The sequence below is a fragment of the Abramis brama genome, assembly GCF_963993115.1.
Source record: "Abramis brama genome assembly, chromosome: 23".
NCBI lineage: Eukaryota > Metazoa > Chordata > Actinopteri > Cypriniformes > Leuciscidae > Abramis > Abramis brama.
This window is the reverse complement of record NC_139985.1, coordinates 7,849,287-7,866,655: the sequence shown is the minus strand read 5'-3', so window position 1 is coordinate 7,866,655 and position 17,369 is coordinate 7,849,287. Positions and strand designations below refer to the sequence as shown.

Sequence of the window (17,369 nt, the reverse complement as noted above, 5' to 3'; positions counted from 1 at the left end):
GTATAGATGAATAAAACCATCTTTACATGCTTCTTTCGCAAACGAGTGCAATGGAAAGGGAGTATGGGACTGCTTTCTTATCTGAAGTTATTGTTCTAACATGTCACAAGTAATTTGTCCTACCAAGAGAGAGCCGGAATAATTATTCATATTTAATCAGGTTGAGAATGTGACATGGCCTACTGGATGATAAGTCATTTTCCATGTTCCATTATCAAAATTTTAAGGAAGCGCCTACCAGCGCCTAACCAGCACTCACTAAATGGAATGGCTAGAGTGGTTTGGCTTATAAAATCATAATGGACCTGCCTGCTTTGATAAACTGAGAACGTGGCTGGAATACGAGAGAGAGAGAGAGAGAGAGAGAGAGAGAGAGAGAGAGAGAGAGAGAGAGAGAGAGAGAGAGAGAGAGAGAGAGAGAGAGAGAGAGAAATTGAAAGATGGAGGAAAGAGGACAAGGAAAATAGGGAGTCTATAGGATGGAAGATAGTTTGAAAAGCAAAAGAGAGCGAAAGAGTGGGAGCGAGAGATGACCTGTTACGAAAATGAGAGCGAGACAGCATGAAGATTCAACTGCGGTGAGGTCAGGAAACGAATAACCGTTTGAGACCTCTGACTGAAAGCTTTCATTTCGATTGAGAAAGGGACATGCAGAGGAAAACAGCAAAGAGAAAGATGACACTTTCCACAAATAAGAAAAATGAATGAATGAATGAATGAATTAATCGTTATGGCTGATATCAATTCAACAGATTGTTAAAATTACGATTTACTGTATATGTTATATATGATATTAATTGTTAGAAACAATCAAGAAGGCCTCCAAGGTGGAACGTACAGCATTGTATCTAATAGTTCCTATAAAACCATGGGACAAAAGTGTACTGCATCTGTGGAACGTGCCAGGTGAAGACAACAAACACACAAGGAATATAAGGAACGTCCTAAGGAATTTGAGCGAATTTCAAAAAGAAACACTATAAGAATGAGCACAAGAAGAGAGACAGACTCTAAACAACTCAATCTTTGGTTCTAAATTAAGTTCCTGATGTTGAAGGACTCACCCTGCTCAAGTGGTTGAGGCTTGAGGCCAGTGGCCTTCATCTTGAGCGCTTCCTTAGCAGACATGTCACAGCAGGAGCCTTTATTAGTGTCCTGATCGCTGTCCGCTTGGTCGCTGTCCCCATGCCCGCTGTCTCTGAGACTGGCTCGCTCTGGATCTTTGAACGTGGAGCTGCTACAAGTCGAAAAAACAAGACGGGAATGATCAAACGGGCATGGGTTTTTAGTTCTAAACTAAAGAACATTCATGTGCAGAGGAGTTCAAGACAAATAAAGCTGAGAAAACTGTTAAACAGGCCTTACCTTTGAACAAACTGCTGCCTGTTACCCATGTAATTGGGCTCAGCAGGAAAATTGTCTGTCTGTGAAGGAAAAAGGAAAAGAGTTTACGTCTTGCACGACACTGAAATGTGTCCTGGTGTGCAACTGAATCTCCTGGTGAAAGAGATTGATTAATTATTCATAAAATGGGGTGGGAGAGAAGCAGAAAAAGAGGGGGGCTTTAATCCTTAGATTTGTGCATTTTAATTAGTCAAGGAAACATGCTAATTAAACATCCAAAACACTCAATTGCACATTTGTGAACTTAATGACCTGTTAGATACAAATAAGAGTGGAAGAGCAAGACAGAAAATGGAATGAAGAGGAGGGAGTTTGTTGGGATGAGAAAATGAGAGGATGGGTTGTTAAAGGCTCTGCGCACTCACCCACACATGCATAACCTTCTTTATTCATCTGAGAACTTCCATTCACAACTACTGTTCTTAATAGAAGCTAATTGTATTTACTTTACAGAGTGACTAAGTATAAAATAAAGAAGTAAACAGGATTGCAGTGATGTGATTTGATCTGCCAGCATCTTAATGCTTATTAATGTCTTGCTGAGAGTTTATTTTATTGCATCATGTTTTACTTTTGATCTTCTGTGTATTAATGCTTTGCTAATACTTCATTTACTACTTGTATTTTTTATTTTTTTTTATTTTATTATTTATGTGTGAATGTCAATAAACATGCGTGGGTCATATTTAATCCAAATATCCAAATCCCCAAATATATATAATATATATATAATTTATTATACTTTTTTGTGTACAGCTTTCTGGAGATTCATACTTACTCATGCTTACTCTTACTTCAGATGAGAACATTTTGGATATATATCATCATTATGTGAAAAAGGAGAACGTCCCAAAGTCTACCAATCAGTTCTGCCACACAAAGACAAAGCTGAGTAATAATAAGAAGCGCTTTATTGAGTAAACTTCACCAGTTTGTCATTCTTTACAGAGTTATAAAAAAACAATCCCTCTCTGATCTCTCTTCTATAGGTTTCAATTACTCAACTCAATGTTACATCAATGTTGCCACAACGTGTTTGCACAGTAACTCAGAGTCAATACGGAGTGGAACGGAAGAGAATCTGGACTCAGCTGTGGTCCAGACAATATTGACATGGCTAAACACGAGACTGAGAGAGACTAATGCACTGCCTTATTTCTCCTCTCCCTCCCACCCACCCAATCCCCCCCCCCCCCCCCCCCCCCCCTCCCTCCCTCCCTCTCTCTCTCCCTCTCTCTCTCCCTCTCTCTCTCCCTCTCTCTCTCTCTCTCTCTCTCTCTCTTCACCATCATAAAACCTCTCAGACATCTTGATGGTACAGTAATGCAGTGCTGGAACATTCTTTATTACTAATATACGCTTTTATACCTGACATTACCACATGTACTTGGTGTATAAAACTGTAATCGCACCTGTTGATTTCAAAGACATTTGAAAGATGCGACCAGGAAAAGATCCAAGCAAACAGATCTGTATGTAATCAACAACCTGCTATGTAATCAAAGTGCGATAGCAATGTTTATCTTTTCAATTTTCTTTTTTCGCTTCTGAAACCTTACGCCATAATACAATTTCTATTTGCTGGAGAGAGATATAATATTTTTCTTCAACGCACTGTTGGACTTCAAAAGGAGATATTTGAATGGTACGCAATGTCAGTGACGGCTAAAACGATGAAACGAGACGGTAAAGCCACAGCAGGAGGGGATTATGGGATTGTGTGAAAGGTCACGTAGGCCTCTCTGTACCCTCGTGACCTTTATGGAGCTTTGTTGAGACTCTCTATCGCAGAACGGAGCGCGTCTTTCAACTCCAGCCATAGATAAAAAGCGCAGATGCACAAGCCGAACCAAAGGCTAAATCAGCGATTGGAATGCTTTACAGCTAAAGTTGTAATTGCCTTTTGAAAATTCTAAGCGAACTTTGGTTCATTTCAACTTTTTTAACTTTATTTCCCGAGGAAAAAAAAGCACCTTTTCAGGGGTCAGGGGACAAACCAACCTTTTGCACAGCGTTGATGCATAGCTGTGCTATTTCAAGGTAAAAGAAGAGTGAATTCAGTGCATTCAAATAGCTCTACAGCCATTTTCCCAGAATACATAAATCAGCAATTGCAAAAGATAAGTTAAAAAGGCACTATCTATTAATTAAATATTCGCAGGGGTGCCAAAACGGAGGATGATGGCTCATTTTGATAGCAGCGCCAGTGTGCCCTTGGCAGCGACAGGAATCACAGCAATACGACCTACACACGTCTGCGTTTTAAAAGGTTGATAAGAGCACTTTCAGAGGAAGTGTTTTACAACATCCTGCCTGTGTGCAAACTGCCCCTGGAGAAAATCTCTGAGCGAGAGAACGAAGAGGATAGTGCCGGTCTCAGTCGAGATTCATGAGGCTTTTCCTGAGATTGCGCAAGCTGTGTCCGTTGGCCATGGCAGCTCTGGGTCATGCACGGCTCCATGCGGCCTGCTTATTTAAATTTTCTTCCATTACCATGTGTCTTTCGCAAAAACTTCATCAGAAAATATCCACAATCATGAAAAAAACTAAACACGATCTTGCAGGCTGGCAGCCAACGTCGCCTGTTCGTTCCAACAGTGTTGCTGTGAGCCGCTATAAATAAACGCTTTGTATCAACAACTAAAAGCTAATATAAAGTACATTACAGTAGTACAGATCACACATTCACCTGCCAATTAGCACATAGTGATTTTTACAACTTCAGGTCCTGGCTTTAATGAGACACGGAGGTGTATGGCATCAGGTAACTGCGTTTCTGCTATTTTCATATCCAGTCCAGCTGTTACATGCAACAGGCTAGCAGACAGCTACTGACTAACACTATTTATCACTGTTACTAAACTTGCGCTTGTTTTAATTGAGTGTTTAACTCCCAAATGAGGGCATTGGACCATCATTTGCAGTAATGCAGCAAACAAGTATTAACAACAGGATTAGCTTCCATCTGCATGTTTTTGACTGGAGCCATTAGCAAAATACTCTAGATTTCCATGACTGATTTCTAGATTTTTCTTTGTTTTGTAAGTGATTCAGCAGTTTTCTAACTTCTACCATTCTTTTTTTTTTTTTTATCAGACTTTTCAAAGTTGCCAGATGCTTCTTTATTAATAGAGACAAACGCTAACGGCTAACGGCTAACTCCTGACTTCAAAATACATTTTTCAAAGATAACATCACTGCTTGTACATTAACTGAATATTTATACAAACTATCACCAATATTTGCACATTGGTGCTTGTGTACAGGAAAACCTAATACCTTAGTTATTTAATAAAACAATGATGTTAACACACACACACCTGATCGCTGATCATTCATGGCCTATAGAGGGCACAACAGGATAAGAAATCTTTGAAGTCCATTTTTACGCTCCGTTTCAGTTAAAATGACAAATAAATGCACACTCAGAGAGCGCTCCACAATATGATTACACTATCTGGATGCTCAAAATTGATCGAGTGAATGCACATTTTACACAGCTTATTGTACAGATAAGTTAATCGTTGTTCTAAACTGCTGCTGCATACGCACACACACACATACTCAGACAGCAGCGCGCATTTCACGTGAAGATCGCGCGCACGCAGAATCATTCAGTAGCACAGAAATGTATTGTAAACTCTGCTCTTTGACTTATCAGTAAAATAGCTTAGAAACTGAAAAGTTCTAGCATATATTTCTTAGTAACTAAAACCCACAGCTTCACTATTAGTAGAGAGACGCTGCCACGTGCACTTCACACGCAATCGCTCTCTCACGCATTCATATATATGTAATCTTTACTGTGCTACTTTATCTATATCTGATTCAGAATGAGCAGAAATCTGAGAGAAATATAACTACCCAAAGAAAAAAGAACTGAAAAAAAAAAAAAAATGTTATGTAGAAGCGCTGTCATATGCCATAGCTGTGCACAAGGCAACTCGCGTTCGAGTCTCTGCTCAAGGTTCAGGCTTATTTGTTCATCGATGATGTCATTAGCGACTGGTCGACATCGACTTTCATCACATAAATGTCGACTTTAAAAAAGTCGCTCAACCCCTAGTGTGTGTGTATATATATATATATATATATATATATATATATATATATATATATATATATATATATATATATATATTAAATAATAATTTATAAATACTAATAAAAATGTATATGAATTGAATTGTGTGATCCCCAAATCTCCCCAAAGGAGGTTTTGTAAGACTTTTAAACATAAACTCCCCAAACAACAGGTAAGCAAACTCATGCAAAGCAACAAAACGAGAGGAACTTTGTCTAAGGGAGTGTGTGGGAGAAAAACAGACTCTCTCAAGAGAGAGGCAGAAAATAGCTCATCTATTTCAAGGAATCCTCACTATACTCTCTTGAGTGTTTTCACGGTGACCAGCCAGATGCCTCCTTTCAATAGAGACAAATGAACAAAAGACAGGCAAACCTGTGTGTGTGTGTGTGTGTGTGTGTGTGTGTGCATAAGCGTGTTTACAAGACAAACAGAGAATGAAATATAGAGGCATTGTAAGCGATAGGTATGGAGGTGAGGGGGAAGATGTCATGAGGGAAAGGAAGGGATGCTTATGCAGCATATATGCCCATCTGCCTTTCGAACGTCATTGGAGCTCTCTGGCTTGTGAAATGCATCTGGGTATTTCGCCGTGCCAGATATGTGCCCTCTGCTGTCTGACAATACAAACACAACTCGGAGAAGAGCATGTGTGCATTACATTCAATTCAACCTTGTAAGTCTGCCAAGTGGACAAATATATATATAGTTTACTGACAAACTCGTCACTTTTTGGGATGGTGGCTATATTTATCATACAGACAAACATTCAGTAGTGTACAATTACAATTTAATGCATACGTAAAAGTTTACACTGGACCATAGCAAAGTAAAATGAAGGCTGTTTGCACTTTGTTTAAAACAGACTTTTTAGTTGTTTCTGTTTTTTCTTCATCAATGCCACTGCCACAATAAGGATTAGTGACCAGCATTTACTAGCGTTTTTTTGTGCAATGTTGTAATAATTAATATAGAAAATTATTAAATACAATAAAATGAAATAAAAAAGCTTCATTCTCTCATTATTTTAACTTTATTCTCAAAATAGTATTACTTTTATTTCGTGATGTTATGACTATTCTTATGAGATTATTTTCTAAATATTATGACTTTATTATCAAAATATTAAATGTTTTATTTTAATTTGGCACTAAAATGCTCTCATAGGTATTAAACAGGTGTCAGCGTCACTGATTTATTCATATTTTGTTGCATTGGATTTACCACCAAAAACGTTGTGACAAGCAGCTATGGGAAATGCATTATACTACGGGAAATGTGACCAAAAATGAACATCAAATATATGTATAGCTCACATCCATAATTTAGATTTATTTATATCTCCACATTAACCGTACCCCAGAAGAAAACTTTCACAGCAACTAAACAAACCAAACTCTGACTGCAAACAGACTGGGGTCCAATTGCTCCCTAATTGAGTGTAAAACAGCCATCTGACATGACGGGCTATCGAGAATCAAAGGTTTCAAGGGCAAACAAGCTGTTTTTTGCGTCTGTTTGTTTGGCTGTTTGAACACCAAGCCCCTGGGTGGAATCGCATTTGCGAAATGTACACAATAAAGCTTCATAAACAAAGAGCGATCGATGTTTACAACTACATAACAAACAAGAGCAGGACAAGTTACCCCTGTGCGTGCCGAGCCGACTCAAATGAATAACAGAATAATCGGACTCTCAAGCGATGCATTCATTATAGGGGCAGAGACAAAGAATGGCCTACTCAATGGCACGAGCATTGATTAGGTCATTTCTCTGGTGCATTACCAAGTGATCAAATTCAATTAGCCGGTCATGTTTTCCTGTGGTTACTGAGCCTATCTATCGTCTAGCCTTAACGAACCAAATGCCATTTCCTGCTCCTGGTCTCCCCAGTTAAAAGTTTTGAAAAATTAATTGCTTCCTTTGAAATTAACGCCACATGACTCTAGACGTTTGTGGTCAGAGCTATATTCATCGAGATTAATAACGGGGAACTCAACAGACACCGCAGGCCATCCGTTTTTATCTAAGCTTGGATTTGACAGGAACCTTTTAAATATAATAGCCACGACACTCCGCTTTCTGTTGTTTAAGGATTTAAATCGCCATTAATGCTAAGTCTAATCTGTGTCCCAAATATCCACTTATGAGTGGATATCGTTGTCCTAAAACGGTCCCAGACAGGTGCATAACAACCATTGTGACTATCCACTTTACTTTTAAAAATCTCTAAACTTTTTTTTCTCCTGATTGGTCTGGTCACAATACAAAGACAAAAAATGCAGCCGGACACATAAAACAAAAATCTGTCATCATTTACTCACTCTCGTTTCATTTTTAAACCTGTATGACTTTCATTCTTCTGTGGACCACAAAAGAAGATATTTTGGAGACTGTTTTTATCCACATGATCTTCAAAAAATCCATACAACACTGGTCGAAAACAACACTGGACCCTACTGCCGTTAATTGTATGGATAAAAAATACAAATTCCAAAATATCATCTTTTGGTTTCCACAAAAGAAAGTATGAAAGTTTGAAACAACATAAGGGTGGGTGGGTTGTGTTGGTCAATTGTCATGTGACTTACTTCATATTCATAAGAAAAGCTAATAATTATTATATTATGTCTCCCCTCGCACGATTTTCTGATCCTACAGACTTTTGGAATAAAACCTATTTTAATGCATGAACAAGAACACTGGGCAAATTAGGCTAAAATCTGCATTACATTTTTACATGTCTGCTCTTTTGTGTTTTTAATACATGAAATCCTTTCTGAGAGCAATTACAGCGATTTTCAATTCCAGTGCTCGTCATAACTACAGAACAAGCGATCTGAGCCACAAAAGAAGCCCTTATACATATGTGAGCCAGACAGTGTATCTCAGTGGCAATAACCACATCTAGTCACCATTTCTTTTCACAAATCCCGATTTCAAAAATGAAGAGAGGGAGATTACAGTAATCCGGGTGGGATTATAAATGCTTCAGGGCAGACCTGCTTCTATCTCCCAACCGCCTGTGTCCGGCTGACATGGATGCAGTCAGTGACAACTGTCATATAGACCAGATAAGACCCAATTTTCTCTCGGGAAATGCAGAACATAATCCCATAACTATGTTAACAGAAAAGATGGCAGCTGTCCTTTTCTAGTACGAGTATGAGTACACTAAAAAAAAAAAAAAAAAAAATTCACATTTCAAAACTTTCATTTTGCTTTATTGAAGCCTCTCAGGTTTGTTGAGACATTCAACTCGTCCTTACAGCTCTGGTCGTTGTTCTTAAAAACAAGCGAAGTGGAAAATACATTTCTTAAGCTCATTATGAGATATAAAAAGGCTCTTGCCAGTGTCATTTTTCATGCTCAGACTCTCTAGGAAATTTAGGATACAACGGTGAGACCTGAGGCAGATGTCAAGGATAGAGGGACAGAGTGAGAACGAGAGCTTGAGATAGAGAGAGAGAGAGAGAGAGAGAGAGAGAGAGAGAGAGAGAGAGAGAGAGAGAGAGAGAGAGAGAGAGAGAGAGAGAGAGAGAGAGAGAGAGAGAGAGAGAGAGAGAGAGAGAGAGAGAGAGAGAGAGAGGGGTGTCTTGGCTTTCTAGTTAAGCAAATTAGAGGTGTGATACAAGGGAAAGCCTCTCAGAGTCGAAACGTGGTGGATGGTTTAACCATTCTTAGGCTTTAGGGAGCAAGAGCGTTGGGGGTTATTGTAGGAAACAGGTGGCTTTTCCAATTAATAAAAATATCTATATGAACTATAACATTCCAAAATGTGTTTATAAACGGTTTTGTGCCATCCCATTCTAAACAATATGAAAAAATAATATACAATACACATTTTAAAATAATAAAAAAATGTAAAAATTAACCATATTTTCTTCTTTTTCATATTTATATTTGTACCATAAAATGTGTGTATATATAATATATATAATCCTGCTCAAAACGAATTTTTTACATTTTCTTCTAGTTCATATTCATATTTTTATAATAAGAATGTGCATATATATTGGAGGATTAAGGAAACTGAGGGAAAGAAGGCAATAGATGGAGAATCTAAATCTGATTCATTCTATTCAAAGATATGAAATTGTGTGAGGGAGGGGGGGGGGATCCTGCTCAAAACGAATTTGTTCAAAGATGTGCACCTCTTGTTCCTGTATTATTCCCTTTCAAGTAGCGAGCCCTGCGGTTCGGCCGAAATGTGCCCAGCTTAACAACCTCACTTCCCACGTTGCACTGCATGTATTACTTGTGCAGAAATCTCCCACATAATTTTATTTCATTTGGATGAAGTGTGTGGGACTAATTAGAATTTCAAAAAGGTGTTACAGAAGAGAACCCCGGATGAGACGGTTAACATCAAACAGCGTGACAGTTAATCCTTATTTGAACCCTGTAGTTCAGAAGAAAAGCTGGTTTCTACAAACGCAAACATGATACTTGAGATAATGTAGGTTTATTCGAAACAGAGATGTCCACAAATGGACCGTGCACTAATTAAGAGTGGTTATGGGTTTATGACACCATTTCTTGAACGTGTTTCTTAAGAGGAAGGGTGTTAAAAGTTTCCGCTGGGGGCTTTAAGAGTCGAGGTACTGCTTTGGAAATGTCAAGCACACTTCTGCTTCAGTGAATGTGAAGACAAACAAACATGTGCAATCTACTCTCTCTATTATTGGATAAGGTCACCCGTTGGGTTCACGGCTGGAGCAGTGCCGTCAGGGGTTGGTCAGAGTGCAGGGTGTCTCGAATCGGCACGGCTTCATGCTGAGGTTACAGAGCTATGGCACATGTTCCTCTGTAAAGAAATGCAGCGGCGTGTAATTGATTTGTTAATCGTCCGAGGTCGCTCCTGAAAGCTCAGAGCCTCACACAGCAGATTGTGGATTCCTCCTGATTCTCCACCACTGGTGGTCCAGACCTCCCCAAGGACACCTCGCAGAAGAGCAAAAAGCTTTTAGAGCACTTCAAAAACAAACATTCTCAGACACACGCTAAAGATCTGGTCCACTGCGGCCTCTCACATTCATAAACATAAACACTTCATCGCACAGCCTGTTTTTTTGTTTTTTTTCAGTTATGAGCTGTATGTGAAGACAAATGATCCAACTGAACCTCACAGCTTTTTGTTGCTTTTTGCTATCAGAATAGCATTTTGAATAAATGAGGAGAAGTTACTGCAAGCAATATTTTAAAATGAGGATCAGCAGAATCAGAAGACATCTTGGGGCATGCATCTTAAAATGAATCAAGATAGCAGTCCTTAACATTTCACACACAAAACCCAAAGATAATCATTAACATTTCAAAACAATCATAACAAAACAAGTTTTACATTCATGCGTTCAAATTCAAATCATCCTTAAATGAATACCCTGAATGCAATGTATCACTTCATGCATTTCCAGGGAATCAGACTCATGACTTTGCTAGCACCATGCTCTACTGTTTGAACAACTAGCTTGCTGAGGGAAGAGATGGACTCCATATGACATTTAACTGAAAGGGAACAAAATGCATACAGAGAAGGTACAACATATTAGTGTAGAAGAATTTAAACGATAAAGGTGCAGTAAGCGATATTTTGAAAAAAGTTGTTGAAAAGTGGATCGGACCGAGCACCAAAACACACCTGTAGCCAATCAGCAGTAAGGGGCGTGTCCACTCATGATGGCGGAGGAGAGAGAGCTCAGTGCACAAGACGGACATTAGCAGAACGACTATAGAAAGAGGGAGATGGCAGAGAAAATACAAAAGAGGAAAATGTCAGGGGAATATAACTTTAAAAAGAACGGTTATAATCAGGCAGGAGGTCCCGCCTTAATATCGGAATTAATTAGACATTCAACCTAAATTATCCAACCCGATCTCACTGCAGTTCGTACGTATTTTCCGAGGTGACTAATTCGTACAAACTCCTACGACATCACTCGTACGATTTTTCAGAAAGCGTCATCACCACTAACCCCACCCCTAAACCTACCCATCACTGGGGTCAAGACAAATGCTATGAAAACATACAAGTGAGATCGCCACCTCGTAAAATACGAACGAATTACTGAGAGATTGCGTTGGAATTATCATAGCTTTCACTTATTGATGACATCAAACAGTCGTTGCCTGTGTTACATAGCATGTACTGTACGTGAATGTGGGGGAAGAGGAATCAAGATATGGGTGTGATGCTTTTGGGTATAGGCGTGTTTGTTTTGGTGATTTCAAATATCAACAGTGTTTGCCTGAAATCTCTTACTGCACCTTTAAGGAGCGTAAGATGGAGACAACAGATTTAGAACAGGAAAAATCAATACATTCAAATCTTCCCAAGCTTCTTAGCAGCTAGCTATATCAACCTGCTTCTTCCCAAATATATCTCCTCATTAAAGACAATGAGGCATGACATGAAAACGAGATTGAGAGACAAACTGTAACCTAAGCCCTATAAATGCTCAACTTGTGCATCAAACTTTTAAAGCCCATGTTGGTGAGAAGTGCACGAAGCAATTCTCTGCGTTGCTGGAGCCTCCATTATTAGTTTTTCCATTTTACGTAACGGAGGCCTTTTGAAAACTTCAAGCCAGACCACAAAACACATCCAACTAGACGTCGGCCCTCGATGTCGGCCCTATCTGCTCGCTGTTAAAAGGCTGGAGCTGGGAACTTAAATGGAGCTGTGGTCGGGATTCTCCGGCCTCGACGCAGAAGATCAAATTATCACTGGATAAGTATCTGAGAGGCTGAATGTGGGAGCGTGTTGGAAGTTGGATCCGGAGTTGAACTGAGGTAACAACACTTGGTCGTCTTTCAATCGCAAAACAGATAACGGGCACGCCAAGCTAAACCTATTTAAGCACGATAACCCCTCTGCCAATAGCCTTACAGCTCTCACCAATGGGGTTAACTCTGCTAAAGAAGGTGTTAAAACTAGTGTGCACCAGGTCAAAGACCTCTTAATCTTTCCTTAGAAAAGACATCCACTGAAAAACACCCCATGCTGTTTGCAGACGGTGAGCACAGCCCAGTCTTTGACCACCTGTTAGTGATTTGGGAGCTGAGGCTATCAACAGCTTTGCCTAAGCCACCCCCTGGTGTCATGCTGCGTTTGGCCTTTGCAACGTGGGTGTGTGTGCGTATGGAAGAAACTAGCTAAATTAGCGGTTCTCATCACACATGCGATCTTATTTTTGAAAAACAACGATTCGCCTGTGTCTATTAATCCTTTGACAAAATCACACCGGAACATTTAGATCCGCGTTGGTGCTGACACTGAGCCAGAGAGAGCCTTTGCAATGCATAGGAATGAAACAATTTTACAAACAAGCTTTTCAACCAGACAGTATCATTATTTCTGTCTTAAAATAATTCAAATGATCACACAAGTATCGTGATTCTTACTTTATCCAGAATTGGGCACCTCTAATATATATATATATATAAACTATAAGAAGTGTGTTAAGCATATTTATTTTGCCATCCTAGTAAATATGCATGATTATCTGAACATATCAGAATGTGAAGGACCTGTTTAGAACCACTGACCTTAAAAGTGCTGTGTGTATTAAGAAACCTTATGCACGTATCGGGAAGTCTTATGTGAATGAATGAACGAACCTGATCTCTGCAGGAGAAATGATGGATTATTTATGTGCAACCCTCTCAGAGGTCCGAATGCTGAAAATACTAATGCATCAACGCGGCAGTGATGAGTATATGAGCTGGCCTCTCATCTGTCATATAAGCATGCTTTTATGAGCACAGCTATTGTTAATGGAAGTTTTTTTTTCTTTTTTCTTCTTCAAAGAAGAGGAGAAGTATAAAATGGGATGCTGGCTATGTCACTGGACCGTTTGTGTTGGTATCACCAAACCGCATCAGTGACATGTTCAGCCTTCGGGGAATGAAATATCGCTTTTCTTCTCCTCTTCTCCCTGAAATTCCTAACACAGCAGTTCACACGATCTCTCAAAATAGAGGCTGTTTCACGCCAAACCGCTTCCCGCCGTCACGCAGGAACAATCTCAACAGACCCGTCAGGCCGCTGTGTGAAATCAGTTAAAAAAATTATTAAATAACTAGGTGGCTTGAAAACAAAGTAATGGAGGAGAAAACTCATTTCAGAGTATGTTATGTCCAACACAATTAATCTCTGATTGGCTCTTAAAGGCTCCAGACCTCAACCCTATAATCCAAGTAACAGCAAAAGATTAATTAGTAGCAGTTTAGAAGATAGGAAAAAGAGACTGTGTGTAGCTGTTGACCTCGAAAACATTCATGTTCCCACTTTTTTTTTTACTTACGCTTTGTGATACGCTTACGCTTACGCTCTGCCACAAAGACTATATAGAACCAGATTTTTTCTCACAAATATGAGTGTTGCTTACTCGTGCAAAAGCTGCTGTCATGTTTCAAGTTGGTTGCTTGTGTGCTTTTTGGTGATTGATAGGGCATTCTGTGTGATTGCTAGGAGATTCTGAGGGGGTTGCTAGGGGTTGTAGTGTTTTAGTTGGCTGCTAAGGTGTTCTAGTTGGTTGCTATTGTGTTTTGGGGGGTTGATTGATAGTAGAGCTGCACGATTTTGGATAAATTGAGAATCATATTTTATTAGTTTCAAATAGAGATCACGATTCTCCGACGATTCTCAACAGACAACTAAACAAAATAACATGTAATTTACTAGAGGTCTGACAAAATGTTAATTGCTGCAGTCTATTTAAAATGTTTAATTAATTTGAATGAATTATTGAAAAATATATTTGAGTTTGAGTATGAATGTATGATTCAATGACTCGTTCGTAAAAATTCACTCGTTTCATTACTGGATGAATCAGCGTTTTTGAACGAATCTCTTGAATGAATGATTCAATGACAAATAAATGTTTTAAGTCACTTGTTGCCACCTAGTGGCATAACAATGTAATCGATACTATCATTATTAAAAGCACCAAGTACAAAGGTGAATTGCTCTATTTTGATCGCTTCCATAGTGTTTATATCTGAAATATCAACTTATATTCCAGTACTTCTGTGATAATTTGAATATTTGTAACACAGAAATAGCGATTCTGTGTGGTTGACAAGACCTACTGCTTTCCCAGGTTAATGGCAGCGCATACGCAGATTTGAATATTCCTGTGTGATTTTGTCAAAGGATTAATCAGCCCAGGCTCATTCGAAAACGTACCTATGGCAACATTTTCGCAAAGGGCAAAATACGTTGTGTTGTGCACATTTCGCTGAGTGAAATGTCCAGTGAGTGGAGCTAAAAGCGTGTTTAGTTTTTTTCTGGAACAGATGAACGTTTTATTACGTCTGTGTTTGTAGGTATCACTGCAGTTCTGAATTGAAATGTCCAGTGAGTGGCGCTAAAAGATTAATGCTCAATTACGTTTTAAAATAACGTACACCTACACTATACACTGCCCTAAACCTACCCGATAGTGTTAACAAAAGCAAATGCGTAACGTAACGTAAAAAACATAATCGTAACCATGGCATTTTAGCTTGATTTTGAAATTTGAGCTCTTTTATCGTGACTCGTCTTGCACAGGATTCGTACCCAAGCTCTTCACATCACAAGTACATTTTTGTACCAACTGAGCTAATGAGCAAGCTTAATAAGTCAAACAAATCGTGCACTATGGTAAAAAGTGTTTTAAGGTCAAACATAATTGTACAAGGAGCCGCGTGAAAACAAGTCTTTATTAATCCATAATTTCCCCCTGTAATCATAATTGTGTGTGAAAACGATTAAAAGTGCTTGCTGTTTTACTGCCTCTAGTGTTCATTTATTTTAGAAACTACAGTGATATGTACATTTGCCACAGGAATTTTTTTTCCAATGAGCCTGTGACACAGGCGAATCGTTGTCATTTAGGAATTAAATCGTGTAGGTGTTTGAATCGAGATCACAATTTTTTAATGTGCATCTCTTGATAGGGTGTTCTAGTTTGTTGGTATGGGATTTTGAGATGGTTCGAGGGTGTTCTAGGTGGCTGCTAAGCTGTTTTAGGGGTTCATGTCTATGCCAAGATGTAGTTCTCATGGTCTGTTCACATCCCTAAGCATGAATGATAGCATGAACCTTAGAGCAAGCACCACTAATTACAAAACAACAAACTAGCTACAGCTTTTTGCGATGCATAATGAAAGGAGGGTGGTTAAACATCTCCACTCCCAGAGCTTTCTGGAAGATGAGCTGAGCAAATGAGTTTCAGATCTCTTCCCAAATTCATTTACAGCATATCACTTTTTTTTATTTTTTTACATGATATAATCTATAGCAGACCACATAAAGTGGTTCCCATGAGCCAGACATAGAATACAGAAACTGTGGGACCAGACTCCATTAGACTCCATTCATTAGTGCAGCAGCCTTCCTCTGCAATCCAACATGCTTTGATAAAGATTAAAATGTTGCCAAATGACTCAACAGAGCAACAGAGCCTCCAATTTAGGTCATGGGGAGATGATAAACAATTCATAAGCAAAGAAGAAAATTAAATATATAATATGGTTCAATATAGTAATGAAAGAAAGCATTGTTAAGCCGCTAGACTGCTCTCCAAACAACTCCAGAAAGAGATGCCTCACACAAAAACGCACACTTTCGCACATAAAAGCCTGCACGCATTACTGTTGTGGCAGCGCTCAGAACAATTGTCTTTCACTCCAAGGTGACTCTCTCTCCTTCCATTTCCATTTCTCTCAGGGTCAGCTACGTGCATCTCTCTTTATGTGTGTGTATAAATTGAGAAAAGCATGGTTTGCTTAATGCAATGCTGTCAGAACGTCCCGATGCAGCCCTGTCTGCTGTGCATTAAGAACCTGTCAGCCAGAGTATGGAATTAATCAGCAAACCCCTGAAGAAACAATTGCATAATCTAAAGCTATAAACTCGGCCGACCTTGCCTTCAAACGCGGTTAAATTTCCACCTTCAAACGGGAGATTGAGAGAGCTAAAGGAACTGAGTCAATAGATTTCTCTCTCCTTTCTGCCCTCCAATCTTTTCTTCCTATAAAGAGGAATGATTGACTTCTCCACTCGCCTTCCCAACAGTTCTGAATAAAATTCCATATGAGTTTTTTTCTTTTTCTTTTTGAATGTGACCTCCGCTTTGGCTTTGCTATACCTTTTGTTTGTTGTGAAAACACTGACTCCTTTGTTGGACTCATCATCATGGCGGTTTCTCATCAGAATTCCGGCCTGAACAAATCTTTTTTTCTTCTTCTCAACTTGTCTTTACTGGTTTTCATGTCTGATCATTTTTGTCACTATTAAATCCGTTTAGGGCTGTAATTATGTTCTATAATTAAGACAAGATAGACTTTTGACTATCGGCATAAATTACAATATCATTATTGAAGCTTGTATAAATTATCGTTTAGCGTTATGTTCTACAGTCAACACCAGAGATATTAAACCTGTTCGCTTTTTTACGGTCTAATTTTCTATCTATCCAGACATAAAAATATATAGATGTGCTTGAGGATTTTGATGGCAAACTTCAAGACAAGCCAGGACATTTGCAGTACTTGCAAACCTCTTTTATTGAGCTATGAACTTTACAAACTTAAAATCCAACAATTATAATTATAGTTTACCCTTCCAAATTAACTTTTATCCTTTTATCTTTAAATTATCTCATATACTCGCCCTTGTGTTGTTCCAAAAGAAGATAGTTTGATGAATGTATCAACAGTACCAATACAATGAAAATCAAAGGGGTTGACTTTTATTGTATTGACAAAAACAAACAAATTATCTTCATTTGTGTTCAGTAGAAGAAAGAAATGCGTACAGGTTTGGACTGACATGAGTAAATGAGATAATGTTCATTTTTGGGTGAGCTATCCCTTTAAAAACAACCAGTCA

General features: G+C 38.8%; 1 protein-coding gene across 1 annotated transcript in view; it reads right to left on the bottom strand.

Annotated features, from left to right (window-relative positions):
* The window catches only part of pcdh17 (protocadherin 17), a 71,653-nt gene that overhangs the window by 39,486 nt on the left and 14,798 nt on the right, over positions 1-17,369 (bottom strand). Inside the window, exons 3-4 of the mRNA XM_084101807.1 lie at positions 1,366-1,424; positions 1,065-1,237 (exon numbers count right to left, since the gene is read on the bottom strand). Coding sequence (XP_083957933.1) covers positions 1,065-1,237; positions 1,366-1,424 — 232 coding nt within the window. The remainder of the gene's footprint in view (positions 1-1,064; positions 1,238-1,365; positions 1,425-17,369) is intronic.